Here is a 20,039-nt window from a genome sequence, read left to right on the forward strand (position 1 = left end):
GCAATTAAATACAAATATCACAGTCCATAAATAAACAGAACATTGGTAATGTTTGAGTAAATTTAATTTTAAAAATCACGCCTTTTAAGCTATGGAACATTTATTATGCCAAGTATATATTTAAATTATTAATATTATTATTATGCGATACACCCCCAAGTACCATGAGAACTTAATCGGAATACTACTCTAAAAGATTAAATAATAAATTAATGAATAAGTAGTATATATATCAAAAGAAATCTAGCAATTGACAACATAGAAAGATTGTGCTGTGCGATTCCTACAGCCGTGGTTGTAACTTTTCACTATTACATTTATACATTAGGGTTTTCGTATTTGTTACCAGGGGAGCAGATTTTCATTTGAGCCATTTGACTGTCTTGTTAGTTTTTCGATACAGGTAGATATGGATGAAGATAAACAGATTAAAGAAGTTACCGACAGTTCTGTTTGTCGATTTTCTCTGAAGAAGAGAAATATTCGGAAAAGAATGACAAGAAAGAGAAAAAGCGAGAGCGATGGCGGTAAAGTATACGTATAACCATTTTTTAAACTATTAATTTATAACAGCCACGTTTGAGAATTTGGAAGTTCACTTTACGTCGCAGAAGTGCGTTTTGCTGGGAAGGGTTGTTTTTATAAATAACATTATTTAATTTGTTCTGTGACTTTATCTGTGTTATTAGTTCAGTATTCTTGGAAATAATCGCACTGCAGAACTGTTACCTTTTGTTGTGACATCACCGTACTGCCCACTGCATCTGTCACCTGCAGCTTACACTTTAGAGACTTGGAAATAAAAATCAGTATTATGCAGGGCTGAAACTAGAAAAGTAGCGGATAAATCGGTTGTATTCCAAGCGAAAAGTAGAAGGAAAGTATTTTCTTATCTAGACAAACTTAGGAATTTGGGAAAATTAAATATAACAGTAATTATAGAATTGACATGACAGTTGGTCTAATACTTTTCAAAAAAATTGGAGAAATTTGCTAACATACTAAACTACATGTTATTACAAAAAACACTATTCAGACTCATTTTAACATCATTATTATTATTATTATTATTATTATTTTCGGGCTACTCCAGGGAGTCCTTAGACTCATCGAGGGAGGCCCTAAACATCATGTCCACACAACTATGCGATTACATTCTCACAGTATCTATCATACCTTGCCTTGAACTCGCTCACCATCATAGCACCCACAACAGACTCTGGCAGCTTATTCCACTCATTTACCACTCTCAAAGTAAAGAACCCAGCTCTAACACCACTGCTAACCACACTCTTGCCCAGCTTCCATAGGTGTACCTTAGTTTTCCCACCACCAGTCCTGATCTCAAAAATATCCTCTGAATTAATCTTATAGAATCCTTTTAGCAATTTGAATGTCTCAATTATATCTCCCCTTTTCTGCCTATCAACCAGTTTCTGCCACCCACAAATCTTCAACCTGTTCTCATATGGTTCATTCCATAGACCTACTATCATCTTAGTCACTCACCTCTGGATCCTCTCCACCTCCTCCCCATCAAGAAGGAACCGAGGTGACCAAATCTGGGCACAGTAGTCAAGATGAGGTCTTATCAAGGTTCGGTACAGAGGTACAATAACTTGCTTGTCTCTGCTCGTTAAGGTATTTTTCAACAGCCAAGTGAGTTGATGAGCTGATTTAGCTACTTTTGCGATGTGCCCCCTAAACTTCATCTCCCTATCCACCAACACTCCCAAGTCCCTGGCCTCATCAATCTCTTGGAGTACAGTTTCACCCATGTGGTATACTGCTGCTAATCTTTTCACCCCAAAATGCATAACCTTACATTTTGTCACATTAAATTGACATCCATTCTCCTTAGCCCAGAACTCCAATCTATTAAAGTCATCCTGCAAGACTTTGACATCTTCTGCATTCACTATTGCCCTCATCAACTTTGCATCATCAGCGAACAAATGAACTGTTCCACTTAGATCCTTCCCTATATCGTTAATGAACAGATTAAACAGCAGTGGTCCAAGAACAGAACCCTCCAAATTTAATTGGGACAATCCACTCTCTTACCATTTTAAAGTGCATAACCTACTTTATAGTGTTACTTTAACACTATAAAGTAAGGAAGGTACTGATGGCATGGAATAGCAGAATTTTTATTTTATTTCCTGAAGCCATCAGTAAGACTTTGCTGTTTTTATGTTTATGATCAGGGATTTTGCTTTGATACTGATATATTGATGCTGTCTTTTAATAGACCACATAACTATTATTATTATACAGGTATCCCCCATGGAGTCAGAAGACTCATTGTGGGAGACCCAAACTATCAAAACAATATTTATCATACCTCTTCTTGAATTCATTAACAGACGAAGCACTCACAATGAAGTCAGGCAATGCATTCCAATCATTCACCACTCTCCAATCCAAAAATGTAGTTCTCACACCCTTGTTAACCACAATCTTCCTTAATTTCCAAGGATGGCCTCTTGTTCTTCCATCACTATCACACAGCTGAAATATTTCCCCTTCATCAATCTTATAAAAACCTTTTAGTAATTTAAATGTTTCTCTCATATCCCGTTTTCTCTGCCTATCAGCCAACTTCTGTAATTCACAAACTCTCAATCTGTCAATGTAGGAAGCATTTTTACACCACTCACCAACTTAGTCACTCTCCTCTGAACCCTCTCCACAACTTCCACATCTCCAAGGAATCCAGGTGACCAGACTTGAACACAGTGATTATTATTATTACCCCAAGACCTCATGGAGTCAAAGACTCATCTAGGATGAGTCTTTGACTCCAGATGTGGAAGTTTCAACGCTTTATAAAGAGGAATAACAAACAATCCTATATACTATCTTGGGCACCTCAGCAACGTGTCCTCTTATTTCAACTCCCTAGCCTCATCAATCTCTTGGAGTACCGTTCCATCAATGTGGTATATAGCTGGTAATCTTTTAATTCCAAAATACAGGACTTTATACTTTTCCATATTGAACTGACATCTATTATCTTTTGCCCATTTTGCCAGCTTATTTGAATCATCCTGCAAACTCTCAATATCAGCTTGATTTTTTTATTGTGCTATCCAACTTTGTATCATCAGCAAACAACTGAATATCTCCCTTCAAGTAGTTTCCTATATAATTTATATACAAATTAAGCAATAATGGCCCAAGCACAGAGAACTAAGACACACCGCAGGTCACCTACTTTATCCTGTACTCTAATCTTCCATTCACTACTTTCTGGTATCTTGCCATGAGCCGTTCTCTTATCCATATCACAAGTTTAGTAACCATCCCATTTTGTTCTAATTTGTGCAACAGTATTCCATGGGATGATGAACTACGATGAATGGCAAGTGTTCATTGACTTACAAAAGTATTATGTAGACAAATCCATAGGGGCACTTAAGGGTCAAAGCTGAATAACCAAGAGGAGACCTCCACATAGCCTTTAAAGGAATGTGGAGAACTGACTAGGGCCTCTGACTTCATGTGCAAATCTCACCTTCTCGTGGTGCATCCAGGTAGATAACCAACAGGTTATCTACCTGGATACTGAACGAACGAGTATGGGCTGGCAATTTGAGATTTATCGAACAAATCTGGAAACACACCCCCAACTCAACATCACCAGAGTTAAAGATCGGTACTATCAACATAAGAAGCCTGAATGGCAAAGAAATGGAGCTAGCTGAGGAATTAGATAAGTAATAGATCGACATAATAGGGGTGACTGAAACAAAAAAGACAAAAACTGGTGAGAACTTTATGAGCAATAAATACAAAATGTTATATTCGGGAAATTGCAATCAAGGAAAAGGAGTAGCCATAATATTCAACACAAAATACGAGGCTAATCTTCTTGATTGGCTGGCAGTCTCAAGTAGAGTAATGTGGGCAAATATGAGAATGGGGACCTGGACAATGAGATTTATTTGTGCCTATGGTCTCACAGAAGGTTGTACTAAGGTAGAAGTGGAGGAATTTTTTAAGGCTTCAGAGAAAGCAACTGACACAATGAAAAAGGAAAAGTTGGTCCTTGTTAGGGATCTAAATAGCAGAGTAGGAAATGATTATCAGACATACAAAAATATTTTGGGAAAATTTGGGGAAAAGAGCAAAGCTAATAATAATGGCAAATACCTGCTGGATTTCTGCTCAGGACATGGACTGGTTATTACTAACACCATGTTTCAACATAAAAATGTGCACAAATTCACATGGAGAGAAGAGGCAAGGAATAAGAAAAGTCTCATTGACTATGTTATTGTTGATAGTGATGTTTTCTCCTTGGTGCAGGACACTAGAGTGTACAGAGGATTTGAAATTAGAAGTGATCACTATTTAGTCTTGAGCAGAATAAAATTGAATTTCATATTAAAAACAATAACATGTTAGAAAGTTTTAAAGCGAAAAAAAGTTGAGCAGCTCTCAGATGTGAACCGTAGACTAAAATACACACAGATTATTGAAGAAAAAATGAAAGAGTTTGAGAACAAGAACCAAACCTTGGAGATTCAGTGGTAAGCCTTGAAGAAAACCCTGATTGATTCAGCCAAAGTCATGTGGTAAGGTTGTGTGCAAGGATAGAAAAATGAGAACTCCTTGGTGGACACAGGAAGTTAAAGAGGCAGTGAAGGAAAAGGAAGAAAGCATATCAAAAGTTCCTTGTGCTCTTAGAGAATACAGAGAAAATGTAAGAAAGCTGAACACTGTGTAAAACTGGTTAAACAAAAGTCATGGGAGGACTTTGCCAAGAACATAGAAAATAAATATGAAGAAAGTGGCAAAATATTCTGGAAGTTATTGAAGAAGCTTAGAAATGGAGAAAAAAATTGCTGTAAAAGGAGTTAAAGATGATAAAAGTGATATGAAAACAGGAGAAAAAGATATATCCTTGAAGTATGGAGTAATTACTTCGAAAAATTGCTAAATGAAACAAGCAGTGATAGCACAGTGGTAAAAAACACTCAACAAGCATAGAGTCAGGAATACATATCCATACTTACATATCAAAACATATCCATACTCGTAGTCAAGGGAAAAATACAGGAATGGATTGATGAAAATGAGATACTGTACAGGGGACAGCATGGCTTTGTGAAGGGTAGATAATGCTTCAGTAACTTGCTCAAGTTTTATAACAAGGTGACGGCTGAACTGGATAAGGGAAATGGATTTACAGTGATACTGCTGGACCTGGCAAAGGCGTTTGACAGGATACCACATGGAATACTAATCCGTAAACTACAACATATGGGAATGGATAGGGTTGGTGAGATGGATAGGTGGTTGGTTGATGGAGAGATATCAAACAGTAGTTTATTCAGGAGTAGAGTCCAAAAGACGGCCTGTGACTAATGGTGTGCCGCAGGGTTCTGTTCTTGGACCACTGCTGTTTAATCTGTTCATTAACGATATAGGGAAGGATCTAAGTGGAACAATTCATTTGTTCGCTGATGATGCAAAGTTGGGTAGGGCAATAGTGAATGCAGAAGATGTCAAAGTCTTGCAGGATGACTTTAATAGATTGGAGTTCTGGGCTAAGGAGAATGGATGTCAATTTAATGTGACAAAATGTAAGGTTATGCATTTTGGGGTGAAAAGATTAGCAGCAGTATACCACATTGGTGGAACTGTACTCCAAGAGATTGATGAGGCCAGGGACTTGGGAGTGTTGGTGGATAAGGAGATGAAGTTTAGGGGGCACACTGCAAAAGTAGCTAAATCAGCTCATCAACTCACTTGGTTATTGAAAAATACCTTGACGAGCAGAGACAAGCAAGTTATTGTACCTCTGTACCGAGCCTTGATAAGACCTCATCTCGATTACTGTGCCCAGATTTGGTCACCTAGGTTCCTTCTTGATGGGGAGGAGGTGGAGAGGATCCAGAGGCGAGTGACTAAGATGATAACAGGTCTATGGAATGAACCATATGAGAACAGGTTGAAGATTTGTGGGTTGCAGAAACTAGTTGATAGGCGGAGGAGGGGAGATATGATTGAGACATTCAAATTGCTAAAGGGATTCTCTAGGATTAATTCAGAGGATATTTTTGAGATCAGGACTGGTGGTGGGAGAACTAGGGGACACCTATGGAAGCTGGGCAAGAGTGTGGTTAGCAGTGGTGTTAGAGCTGGGTTCTTTACTTTTAGAGTGGTAAATGAGTGGAATAAGCTGCCAGAGTCTGTTGTGGGTGCTATGATGGTGAACGAGTTCAAGACAAGGTATGATAGATACTGTGAGAATGTAATCGCATAGTTGTGTGGACATGATGTTTAGGGCCTCCCTCGATGAGTCTAAGGACTCCTGGAGTCTCCCGAAATAATAATAAATAATAAAAATACTTGAAGTAGAAAAAGCCATCAAAGGCTTGAAATGTGGAATGGCAGGAGGAATAGATGATATTCGAACAGAAATGCTGAAGTATAATGGTATAAAGTCTCACAGTGGCTGCACTGCATAGTTCAGAAAGCCTGGACAGAGGGATAAATTCCCAATGATTAGAGTAGAGCTCTCATAGTAATCATATATAAAAAGGGAAATAAAACTGAAATACCCCTGTAAAAATTACAGAAGTATTTCCCTACTGAATCCTGTATTTCTTGGTAAGATTTATGCAAGTATACTTGAGAAACAGTTGAGAAGAATTGTGGAAGAAAAGCTTGGTGAAGAATAACAGGATTCAGGCCAAATAGAGGCTGTCAGTATCAGATCTTCACTCCACGACAAATAGTTGAGAAATCATGAGAATATAACAAAGATCTGTATTTAAGTTTTGTCGATCTGGAAAAGGCATATGACAAGGTGCCAAAAGAGAAGCTATCCACTACGCTGCAGTTGTATGGTGTCAATGGGGCATTATATCAGGCAATACTTAGTCTTTATTTGAGTTGTAAGTCAGCAGTTAGAATTGAAGGAAGTAGGTTTAATGTTAAATCTGGTGTGAAACAATGATGTATATAATGCCCTCTATTATTCATTATCTATATGGATCATATTATGAAAGAAAGTGCTATTAAGCATGATATTGGATATGTTAATGTCACTCTTTGCTTTATGCGAATGATGTTATACTTCTAAATAAATCCGCTACATGTCTGCAAGATTACCTGACTAAATTGAATAACTGTTGTAATAGATATGGTATAAAAGTCAACAATGAAAATAAGCAGAATCTTTTAAAATATCAACTGCATTGTGAACGGAGAACCTGTGGAACAAGTAAAACATTTCAGCTATGTATTTTTAGTGAAGATGGTAAATTAAATATGGAAATAGACAACAGAATCAACAAAGCTGGTATGGTAAGAAGTCAATTGAATAAATTCATATGGAATAAGAGAGAAATTAGTCGGAACACTAATTAGCTATATACAAGACAGTGTTCAAACCAGTTTTAACTTATGGATCTGAGAGCTGGGTCAGAAGTAAAACACTTGACCAAAGACTAGAGATCACAGATATGAGAGTCTTGAGAAAGATTATAGGCATGAACAGATGGAATCAATGGCAATATCATATTAAAAATAAGGATATGAGGAAAGAACTTAACATTGTCAGCATCCAGGGATGTGTTAGCAGAGCTAATCTGAGGTAGTATGGTCACTTAAACAGAATGGGGCAAACCTCAGAAGAAATGGAAATATGGTTACATTAGCAAAATTTACTGCTATACTTAAAAGCACAGGCATTATGTATAAACTCTAAGCAAAATGTCTGCAATCTTCTATAAATGCTTTTAATGTTTTACTTTTGACATATACTTCATTAGCTTTGTATAACATAATATAACATAATATTCACTAATATCAGTTCTGAACTGAAATTGAAATCAAAAAAATTGATTTCAGGTTCCTTAAAACTGAGTAGGTATACATTTTTTTCTTGTTCACACTTGAACTTGGCATATTTGATTTCATTAAAAATCCATATTTTTTAAGGGAAAAAATTTTGGAATTGTTGTGTTTAGTGTATTATTGCCTTCGATATAATCAGCTCATACATCTTTATCTTCCAAGCACAACTGCATCATGGATCAGATCGTCTGTAAATGTAGTCTTCTGGATCTTTTATTTTATTTGTTTTTTGAGTAATCTTTCACTTCCTTTAAATGGTCAAACTACTTGAGATTAACTCTGGTTACACACACACAGTGTGGAAAAAAAAGCATGTGACTGAAATCAAATAAGTCAAAATTATAGATGAGGAAAATATTTTCTCCATCAAAAATGATCCTCATGTGACCAAATAAGCATGCTATACTATCTACACAGCTTGGGAATAACTTGAGAAAACTGAGTTCTGCATTTTGCTGCCACTACTGGTACATTCTTCGAATGTGATAAGCATTCTCAGATCGGCATCTCTTTCAATCTTGTATTCAGCTGGGGAAACAGGAAAAGTGCTGGAGTCAAGTCAAAGGATTCAGAAGTGGGGGGGGAGCTGAGCAGTGCAACCTGCTTGTGAATCAGAAATATCTATACGTTAATTGTTGTGTGAGCAGATGCATTATAATAACCAGCACCAACCAGACTTCCAAATCTGGCTGCATGATTTTTTTTTATTAATGTGGTTTTCACCCATGGAAGGTTATCAAGCTATAGTACATTTTGTATCTTGGGTGGGCTAATGATTTTTTTAAAAATTTTTTGCCATTTTTAATAATTTTATATATATATATATTTGTAATTTTTTATTTATTTTTACATAGTTCAGAAATCCTGCTTTAGACATCACACATGGAAATTTTTTCAAGCCACTTAAGGTCCCCAGTAAGTGGGGCAGTGGTCTCACACCAAGCAGTGAAATTCATCTCCCACCTGAAGATATTCACAAACATCCATGCCCACAACAGAATTTGAACCTGCACTCTGTTCTTTGGAGAGCTTCTGTGTTTACCACTTGGCCAGCCCAGATGTACTTGATTTTTGCTAACAAACATTTCGTTACCTCTGAGTAGTAGTAGTAATAGTAGTATCACTGGTAACAGTCCTTTGTTCCAGAATGAATTTCTTATTGGATTATTACTTTGTGATTGAAGAATGCAATCAGCAGTTATTTTCATATGTAGTTGCTGGAAATGAATGTTTTTTGGTTTTAGTGAGTTGGTGATTTCTGCTCTGTACTTGGATCTCAGGATTATATCGAAATTGCCATCTCTTGTTCTCAGGAATAATCCTGTTAGGAAACCATGTTCACTGTTAACTGTTTTCATAGAGTCTTTACAAGCATCTGTGTTTTTCTTTATCATGCAAACAGTGAAGAATAAACTGCATATTTGACTTTTTCCCAAATCTGTGGAAATTATGGACTTTAGCAGTTCCTTATTCACATTTAACATTCTAACATTTTTAGTGTTAATCAACATATGCACATTATTCACCAGTTTTGGACTGCAGGTTGTTTTTGTTCATCTACTTTGAAGATTGTCTGCCACATCTTCCTTGTCTTCTTTTAAAACATAAACCTTCAAATTGTTTATACTTGTGACAACAGTTCATTCCATAAACTCTTCATAAAATTTCATATGTTCAGTGAGACTTTTCTCCCCTCAGCTTTACACAAGACTTGATATTATAAATTAAAGATACCAAGAAATTATATACTTGATTTAATCTTTTATCCAAGTGTAAGCAAACAAGTTTTTTGCCTGAACTATTTTCAGGTCTGGGGCAACTTGTATATAGAAGCTTATTCACTTGCCTTAGTATCCCATAATGTAAAGTACATATCTTTACAGGTATGTATAATTCTATGTATTATGAGAAGAGTCACTACCCAGACCTTTATTGGGGTTTCGACCTTTATTGGGGTCTCATCAGTGGGAGCCAGACACAGAAAGGTGCTGTAAGCTATAATAAGAGATGGTTGTATACCAAATTTGAAAGTAATCATGTGTTTTTTTTATTATTATTATTATTTTTATTTTTGCTTTCACTCTCAAAAAACTCAACAAGTTACTAGATGAAACCACTTCCTTTGATTAAGAAACCATAAAAAAACTCAGAACATACCGTGCTAGGCCTCCTAGAATATGTGGTTTGCCTAAACTTCACAGGAACAACAAACATTCCACTCAGACCTGCTGTGGATTCTATTAGCAGCCTGACTTACAAATTATCAAGATTTTTGTCTACCCTTCTCCATCCTCTCATAGGCCACTCAGCCTCATCAATTAAAAATTCCATAGTTTCACACAAAAGTAAAAGACATTCAACTGTCAGAAATGGACATGCTATTTAGCTTTGACATTGTCTCCCTCTTCACTAATATCCTCCACAAGGAAACAATAGACTTGATAACTCAAAAATTTCCATCAGATATTGTTGAATTATTCAAATTTGTTATTACATCTGGATACTTCACATGGAAAAAAAAAATTTACAAGCAAGAGGAAGGAATAGCAGTGGGCTCTCTCTTATCACCAAACTTAGCCAACCTTTTCTGGAATATACTTTGAAGAAAAAATTTTCACGTTTCAACCTAAACCAAAAATTTGGCTGATATGTTGATGACTGGTTTGCCATTTGGAGTCATTCTGAACAAGAACTATACCTGTTTCTAGATAAGATCAACTTTTTTCATCCTCTCATCAAATTCACACTAGAAAAAGAATCTTTACAGGATATCTCCTTTCTGGATTTACACATCCAATAAAAAGAAGATGGTTCTGTCTCCACTTCTTCTGTCTATCGTAAGTCGATGTTTTCATGCCGTTACATTCACAATTCATCTGCTCGCCATCCACCTCAAAAATATGGCATTATTAATAGCCAAAGCACACAGATTTTACTCCTCTGAAGAATCTTTAAACCAAGAATTGGAAATCAAAAATACAGCCATACTAAATGGATAGATACAATCCAAAAACAACTCAAAAAATCATCAGGCACTTCCCCACATATCAATCTAGATAAGAACAAGCTCTGAACATCTGTCAAAAGTTATGAAGAAATACAAACTTGCTGCTACCTACAAACCAATCAACCAGATCTATTATTTGCTACCTTCTTCTAAAGACAAACTCTCACCTTTTGATGCCACCTGGCGTTTACGAAGTTCCATGTTCCTGTAAGATGTCTTACTATGGACAGACGGAGATCCATTAGTAACACATCTCTGAACATCAAGACCATATGTCTTATCAAACCCACACAAATCTGGTCTTGCACAACACAGAGTTGAAAACCCAAACCATAGGATCCAGCAGAAAAGCACCAAACTTCTCCATAGATCCTTATATTAACATGAGCATTTATATAAAGAAAGTGCTAAAGCCCTATACCACAGATCCAATTTAAACTGGAATGACATTCTTACTATCCCTAAAGTTTGGAAAATTGTCATCCTTAATTGTGTAAAATAAATTTATGTATGTGTTGTTTTAATAAATATGAGACATTTTCTTTGGAATTTATTGGACCATGATTTTTTATATAAATATATGTATACAATCGTCAACCAGTTTCGGCAGCTTGGGTCTGTCTGGCTTCTTCAGGATGAGAATGGTTACGTTAACATTAAATGCTACAACAGAGGAATGCAGTAATGACCTTAAAATCAGTTTAAAAAAAAAAATTGAAAAGGACGCGCGACATTAAGAGCATGAAGCGTGGAGAATTAATCATTGTTAGTAGATCGCATTTTATAATTTTTCGTGTAATTCAGTTCTGCTAAATATAGTGAATTTATTAAGCTTTTCCAAATGGCTTTTAATATCATGCCTTGATTTCTATTGAGATTGTCTCCTGTACGGAGTGCCACTGCAGCTTCTTTAAAGTTTCTACATTTGAAATCTTCTTCATTATATGGCATGGAGCTGTTGTCCCAATCAATTGAATGGTTCGAAATTGAGAAATAGTAGGCTAATCCTGAGGTGTCTGTTCTGTTGTTGTTGACATCTCTGATATGTTAATTATTTTTTTCTGATTTCTAGGCTTCTTGATGTTTGGCCTACATAATTCAGTCCACAGGAACATGGGATGTTGTATACTCTTGCGTATTTGTAGAAAGCAGTTCTGTCCTTAGGAGATCTTAACATATGCCGTGTAGTTAAAATAGTTTTAAAGGCAACCCTGATGTTAAAAGACTGCATGATTTTTGCTATTTTGGTGGAGACTGAGCCTGCATAAGGTATGACGATGGACAATGTGTACTGTGTCACTTGAGGTTGTCACTCTGTGCTGTTTCTATAGAGAATCTTTTGAATTATATTTTGTGGATAACCATTTTTGGATAGAGTTTTTGATATTAGTGAGAGCTCATCAAGTAGATCCTTTTCTTCTGTGATGATATTTTTTTGCTCTGTTTTTGAGCATAATGATGAGAAGATTTAAAATGAAGATAACATCCAGTGTCTGTAGGTTTGCTGTAGATTGTGAGCTTGAAAAAAAAAAATGTTTTAATTTAATTTAATTTATTTTTTTAAATTTAATTCTATATCATGCTACTGCATACATAGTGGGACTTCATTGTAAGCATACACCCTAACTGTATGGAAATACTTTTATTGGGATTATATTGATCAAGTGCATATAACAACTAAGTTATACCAACTAGTTTCACCAACTAAGTCTGTTGGCATCTTCAGGGTACATAACTGATGTATGGCACTTAATTTTTTACTAAAAAGTAAAAAACTGTTACAAACTATAATCAACCGATTCCAATTATATTAAACAAAGAACAGAGCGCGTACAATACATTCATAGAGCGTGGATGATATCACTTGTTGTTGTTATTAGGCAAAAAGAACATATAGGTGACGTCAATAATAACAGAGAAGAAAAATCGAGATTAGCTTTTCATTTCTCAAGAATGAACCATACCATAGAGTGGGATAGAAGCACAATTCCTTACATGGAGGAGGACTTCCGCTCCCGAATTTTTAAGGAGGCCACAACAGCTGCCCGCTGTACACAAAACCTTAACAGGAACCAAGGACGAATCTTGCCTGTGATCTGGAAGACCCTTATCAGATCCTTCAACTCGCCAGAACTGAATTACAGTGCCAACTATAGAACGTTCCTAAATAACAACAAGTGATATCATCCACACTCTATGAATGTATTGTACACGCTCTGTTCTTTGTTTAATATAATTGGAATCGGTTGATTATAGTTTGTAACAGTTTTTTACTTTTTAGTGCCATACATCAGTTATGTACCCTGAAGATGCCAACAGACTTAGTTGGTGAAACTAGTTGGTATAACTTAGTTGTTGTTATATGCACTTGATCAATCCCAATAAAAGTATTTCCAGAGCTTTTTGGTCAAGAAAATTAAACATTTTTTTAACACCCTAACTGTATGTTATTCCTAGTATTGTTTGAAATTACTGTACTGAACAATGTCTTAAGATACTTAGGACGAAATGTTTACTTATTAAATAATTTAAGTACTGTGGTCATGTGTGTGTATGTTTAAGTTATGAATACTCCACATGTTTCACTATATAATATAATATGATTTTGCTTTCCTTACCATGCTGATCACCTTTCTTGCTTGTTCTTGTACTGTTCATGAGTGAACTGGTCTCCTTTCTCCTTATATACCATACCCTCTACAAGATTATTATTATTTTTTTTTTTTGCAGTTGTTGCTTAATGATATTACTCATCCCATCTAACTCCTAAAGCCTCCATAATTCAGTCAGTATAGACAAAGCCCTTTGGTCAGAAAGACCTGGGTTCGATTCCTGTCAGTGATGTGAGAAACTTTTATCTGTTCTTTTGACTAAAGGTGAGTTAGCTGGTCTCATACAGAGATAAGGGTTTTTTTCCACCCAGAAACTCGGGTTTTCGTCCTCCAGAACAGGCAAACCAGCCCCACAAGCACATATAGATTACAGTCATGAATATGTCCCAGCCATATGCTAGTCCCGAGCCCAGATAAAAATGAGAGGGGGGGGGGGGTCAATGGTGAACTGCCCTGTAAAAATCTCGCCAGAAATACCTTGTGAGCAATGCCTACAAAGTCACCTACAGTCGGAAACGATTGAAAGGGAAAACCAGGTATCCAACTCCTACCCAATTTATTCAATTTATTTTCCTGTCCTTGGGTATAGAACGTGATATTGCTTCCTCCAGATATCCCTTGATCCCATGCAGTGTGAACATCCTTCCCTTGAAGATCTTAATGCCATGGTACTGCTTAAAGTTGCCTCCTAAGTATATCATAATGACCTTATAGTTCCACATGTAATCCTTCTTGACTGGAATTCCATATGTTTTGCTACCTCCCAGTGCAAGACCACATATTCACTTCACCCAGTTGGAGGTAATGTTATGGACAGGTTTTCTGATCCTATAACTTGATCCAACACTTGAACCCCAAGTCCCCCTCCATCACATTCTGGTTCAAGTCATTATCTCTCAGTAAGTTGATAAATTCCATTTTCTGCCTGCCATGTTCTTGTTCTAATCTATGTCTCCAAAGTCGAAATCCCCATAATAATTACTCGACTTGCACTACTGATCTGCTGATTCATGTCTTCCACATCATCCCTGGCCTATAGCATCAACCAATTTTATATTTTGTCCTGCACACCATATTGATTCAAAGACTGCCATCTGCTTGATTGACTCCTACTCTTGTTGGCTGCAATTCATCTGCTATCATGAGCAGTATCCCACTCCCTGTCCTGTCTACTCTGTCTTCCCTTAAAATACTAAATCCATCACATTCTATCCCTGTAACTATGTCATCTACTGTTAGCCAAGTCTCACTAACGCCTATAACTTTTGGCAGGGTTGCACTAACCTATGCCAGAAACTCCTCTCTCTTATTCCTAATGCTTCTGTCATTAGCTTATAGAAACTGTAGCATCCCCTTAACTCCCCAACCACTTTTACATCTTGATTGTCTACCCCGTTTGATATTGTTGCCTGCAAGACTAGATTCTGCATTTTTGTATAATTCACACACTCATTCACTTCATGGGCACACACACACACATACCATTTTGCAGTACATCAGCATTCTACAAATCTTTCTGTCCATCAAACTCAGGACATAGTTACACAAACTCGACTTCATTGCTTCTGCACAACCTGCATATTGATTCATTAGCTATCATCACCTTCCTTCTCAGTTTACCTCTATCATAGCATGGCAGCAAACTCACAAATTTCACCTTCTCGCTCTTGTTTTTCACTTCGTCCAATAACTCTTTCACATCCTCCCTCATACAATACTTCTTGCCTCTCAGGTCAATGGTTCTAGCCAAAACAATGAATTCTTTCACCATCCCTTTCTGCATTCTAACAGCATTACTAATATTATTAATTTTTGTATAGGGAAACAATATTTTGTAGCACTTTTGCAAAGTACTCCCCTTATCATAGAATTGTCATAAAAAATTATCTGCTTATGCTCTTTTTCTTGTTTATTCCTACACATTTTCTTTTTGCCTTCGGATCTCTTGCTTTTTTTCTGTTCTTAGTTTGACTGATCTCTTGCTACTTCTGCAGCCTTTCAATATCACAGTTTGTCCCATGAAGGACTACAAATCTTTTACTTGTCCTTTACTAGTATTTACCAGTAAAGAACAAAGGTGATAATTTATCCTTAATAGGTGGTAGGAAAAAAGATAACTTCCAGGCTGATTTGAAGGTGGTATATAAATTATATTTGCAGAGAATCCTTGCTATTTGTTCCGAAATCCCTTTAAATAGAATATGCAGATCCTTTTAACTTCAGATCACAATCTGGAAGAAGGGTATCATGGTTTTGTTATATCCATTAAGTTGATAGTGAGATTTATTTTATTTAATTCTTCTAATAGAAGAGTCAGAAGAACAAATTATACATGCTTGGTGAATGAGGCTTTTGATAATGCCTGTCTGTTGTGAAGGATGATGATATGAAGCTGTGTGGATGTACCTGCCAGTGAAGGATGTGTGGATGTACCTGCCAGTGAAGGATGGCTTCCTGTAAACTGAAAATTCAGTATTACCAGTAGCATTACAAAGTATTAGGATATGTGGAAAGGGAAGACTTGTTAGATTCATGCTTAATAGTGAACTTAATGATAAGGAGTTAATTTTGTCTAAAAACTGAAGTACTGTTTCAGAGTGTGACCAAATCACAAAGACATTGTCATCAAAATGTAGCCAAATATGGAATTGAGGAGAAAGTGTATTAAAAATTCAGTCTTTAGTGTTCCATAAAGTGATATAGGATTGCCCACATCTTATTACTAAAATGTTCTGGATTAGAGATGGATGTTGAAAGTTTTTTCTCTTGGTTATACTATAAATTAATGATGCCAAGAAATTATATTCTTGGTTTCATCGTTTATTTTAGTGTAAGAAAATGAAAGTTTGTGCGTGAAGTAACTTCATGACTTAGCTATTTATATATAGAGGCTAATGACTTCACATCAACTGCCTTAGTATCCTATAATGCAAGGCACATATCCTTACAAACATGTATAATACTATGCATGTTGCACCTTAAGGTGTGACACCTTTTGAGTACTTGTATATGGGAAATATGACTTCTGCATTACTTCAACATTAGTATCTTTTCTGGGTCTGGCTCCCACTGATGAGACCTCAGTAAAAGTCGAAACCAGTCTGGGTTGTGGCTCTTCCCATAATGCTATGCATTATGGGAAGAGCCACAACATAATACATGTCTGTAAGGATATGTGCCTTGCATTATGGGATACTAAGGCAACTGATGTGAAGTCATTTGCCTCTATATACAAGTAGCCTGGTTGTGCAAACTTTGTTTACTTACATTTGGATAAAAGATTAAACCAAGAATATAATTTCTTGGCATCTTTAATTTATAGTATAGGGTGTCCCAAAATTCACGCAAGATTTAAATTTAGCGCCATTTGTGCGGTAAAGTGTTGCCAACGAGAAAAAAAAAGACAGCGTGATAGCTGACAATTCAGGGTTATTAAAAATGGAGCGCTACACGAAAGAACAACGCATTTTCATTGTTGAGGAATATTTTAAAAATAATGAAGGTTTGGCAGCTACAGTTCGCAATTTTCGTACAAAATATGGTCGGAATAGTGATTTAACTTCATTAACTGTGAAAAGATTAATTAAAAAATTCAAGGAAACTGGATCAATTAGTGATCTTATACACTCTGGCCGTCCTTCAACAAGTCGTTCAACAGAAAGCATTGAAGCAGTTCATGAGAGTGTTGCTGAGAGTCCAGGAACATCAATTCGGCACCGTGGTCTTGAATTGGGCATTTCGAGAAGCTCTCTATAGTTCTCACGAAAGATTTGCATCTTTATGCTTACAAAGTTCAATTGACTCAAGAGCTGAAGCCTACTGACCACTTATTTTTCTAGCCTACATTTCCTCCTCAATTTCCTCCTTCAAGGCGTGGGTGGCCTACGACCACCCACGCTTTGAAGGAGGAAATTGAGTGCTGTATCAACGAAATTCAGCCACATTTATGCAAAATGGTCATGGAAAATTTCGACAAAAGAGTGCGTATGTGCCAGCAAAGCTGTGGAGGCCATTTACCCGATTTGCTATTCCATGCATAACCCTATACTGTATACTTTATGAATCAATAAGAAATTACAATTTTTAATTAAAAACCTGTGTTTTCTATCAAAATTACTTCTTGCATGAAATTTGGGACACCCTGTATAACCAAGCGAAAAAACTTTCAACATGTAAAATATATGGGAAGTAACTTTGATGCCTTCTCTAAATTCAAACTTTCATTTAGAGAAGTCATGAAGTTACCTGTCATATATTTTATACTTGCATTTTTTTTTTTTTTTCTAAAATGCCTATCAATATGCCATTAAACCAATTACATTCTTTATTTTACATGAAGCCAAAGAGCAAAATTCAACATCTGTACTGATCTATACTACACAATGCTGCCTGAACAGAAGAAGATGCTACCATTCATGGGATTCTGTGGCCAATCAACACCTAAAAGAGTAGAGTTTTTAAACTTTGATATCTTGACAAAAAACTGCCAAGTGCCAAAAAATTCTTACTGTTCTTTCATAATTCAGAGTTAAATAATTGCTTGTTTACTGTAAAAGAATGCAAAACAAATCTTGGATATTTATTGTTAGTCATTTTCCAGTTAACATCTGTGGCAAGTGGCATAATTGATTTTTTAAAAATGGTACAATTACATTGAAAAACATTATAGGGACTTTTTAGAATGCCCTGACAAGCATCTCAGAATATTTTCCTTCTTATAGGAAGGGGATAGGAGGAAATTTAAATATGATGATTTTATGATGATGTGTAATGACAATGCAGGAAAATTTTGACATTGCATTGGAGGCCTCATCCAAAAGGGGTTACTTATAGTATTAAAAACATACCCATGAAGGGTCATTGCACACTGCATGTGTGAAGGGATCAGGGAGACAGAAACCAGAGACCCTGCTCTGGAGGCTAAACATTGCAAAAGCTAATTCAGACCTACAATAAGAAAGTGGTGGTGATGGTGTTTTGTTAAGTGCTGAAAGTCATCTACCAATTGAGGAGTGTAATCAGCCTAACCTCCAACTAGGAAAGATATTTTATAAGAGCGATACTTGCCTGAAAATGATTTAAAGCATAAAAATAATGGCTAAAACTTTTCATCCAGTTTTTATTTTAGCTGATATTTCTTTACCATATATATGTTCAATCATAATTTTTGTAGATATTCATATGAATTTGCTATCATTTCTTTTCTAGAGAATGGTAGTGATCAAGAAACAGTTGTTATAAAGAGGGAAAGAAAATCGCAAAAAAATAATCCAATGATTCAGGGAGTGAGTATAATGAAATTTTGACAGTATTCATTTTAAATGAATTGCAGTATATGTTAAATTTGTAATTTAATAATTATTAAAATAAAAAAGAGAAATTAATGATTGGTTAATGTTATGTTGATGCAATAAAAACTGAGCAACACATATCCTAAGACGCAATCTAAGTTTTTAGGTTCTTTTATGGTTGCACTATAATTACTGCAGAGAATGATATCACGTGTATTAACTGATGACCTGGAGTGAGAGCCTGTTATTGTTCTACTGGACACTTCCTAAGACCATGATTTATGCAGAAGAGGGTGATATAATCAAAGGCACTTCTCCAGTGATGTGAAAACAACAGACACAGATATCCTCTTCATAGAGGAGAAGATTTTCACCCTTGAAGAGTTGCGTAACCACCAAAATAATCTGGTATATTTCCTGTATAGTCACACAGTACGTGATAGCACCTAGGATTCATAAAGGTCATCACCCTGTGTCTGTGATAGTTTGGTGGTGGGAATAACATATCAGGGGTATACTAGTTGCATTTCTGTGAGGAAGGGGTCAAAATCTCCATTATAGTGTGTCGACACCATGCTGGAACCTGTGGTATGACCCCTGAACATCACATTGTTTCACAGTAGGCAGTGGACCTTCCAACAGGACTCAGCCCCTGCACACAAGGCAAGGATCACACAGTAGTTGGAGGTGAATGCACCCAACCACATATCACCATCTGATTGGCTGTCTGGATGTCCTGATCTGAATCCATTGAACTTCAAATTGTGGTCAGAGCTTGAGAGAGTGGCTTGCAATAAACTACACCTCAGCCTGAAAGTGGATTTGGAGTGAGCAATTACAGTGTTTTCATTGAATGTTGTGCATGCCACCATCGATATTTGGCCTCAGAGACTTCGGGAATGTGTGAAGGCAAACAGGGGACATTTCAAACCTTGATGGCTACTATATGTATGTTATACATGTGCTGAAAGTTGTAAATGATTTACTGATAGATTAAAGGTTTATGCATTGTTCAAGTTGTTACAGTATCAATGGCTTGACTAGGTGTGTGTGTATACACACAAGGGATTTCCAAATATAACCAGAATCTGAACTTGGCATGTGCACCTTTTATAGTTATGGATGATGGCATCGTGAGTGTGCAGTTTTCCACACCAGTCTGGCAAGTGGCGTCATCCTACGTGAACTTCGTTGTTCTGGCAGCTTTTTTTGTTAGTGCTTACAAGCAAGTTTGGCAATTTTGTGATGGTTGACCAC

The 20,039-nt window shown here is 36.3% G+C and overlaps 1 protein-coding gene across 1 annotated transcript in view; it reads left to right on the top strand.

Annotated features, from left to right (window-relative positions):
• Window positions 1–360: 360 nt before the first annotated feature.
• mdlc (RING finger protein mdlc) overlaps window positions 361–20,039 on the top strand; it is a 159,067-nt gene continuing 139,388 nt past the window's right edge. The window contains exons 1-2 of the mRNA XM_090404918.1: window positions 361–527; window positions 18,700–18,776. Coding sequence (XP_090261044.1) covers window positions 410–527; window positions 18,700–18,776 — 195 coding nt within the window. The 5' untranslated portion in view covers window positions 361–409. The remainder of the gene's footprint in view (window positions 528–18,699; window positions 18,777–20,039) is intronic.

This window comes from Typopeltis vanoorti, chromosome 15, assembly GCF_054136105.1.
Source record: "Typopeltis vanoorti isolate ZY-2024b chromosome 15, IOZ_Tvanoo_1.0, whole genome shotgun sequence".
Lineage (NCBI taxonomy): Eukaryota > Metazoa > Arthropoda > Arachnida > Uropygi > Thelyphonidae > Typopeltis > Typopeltis vanoorti.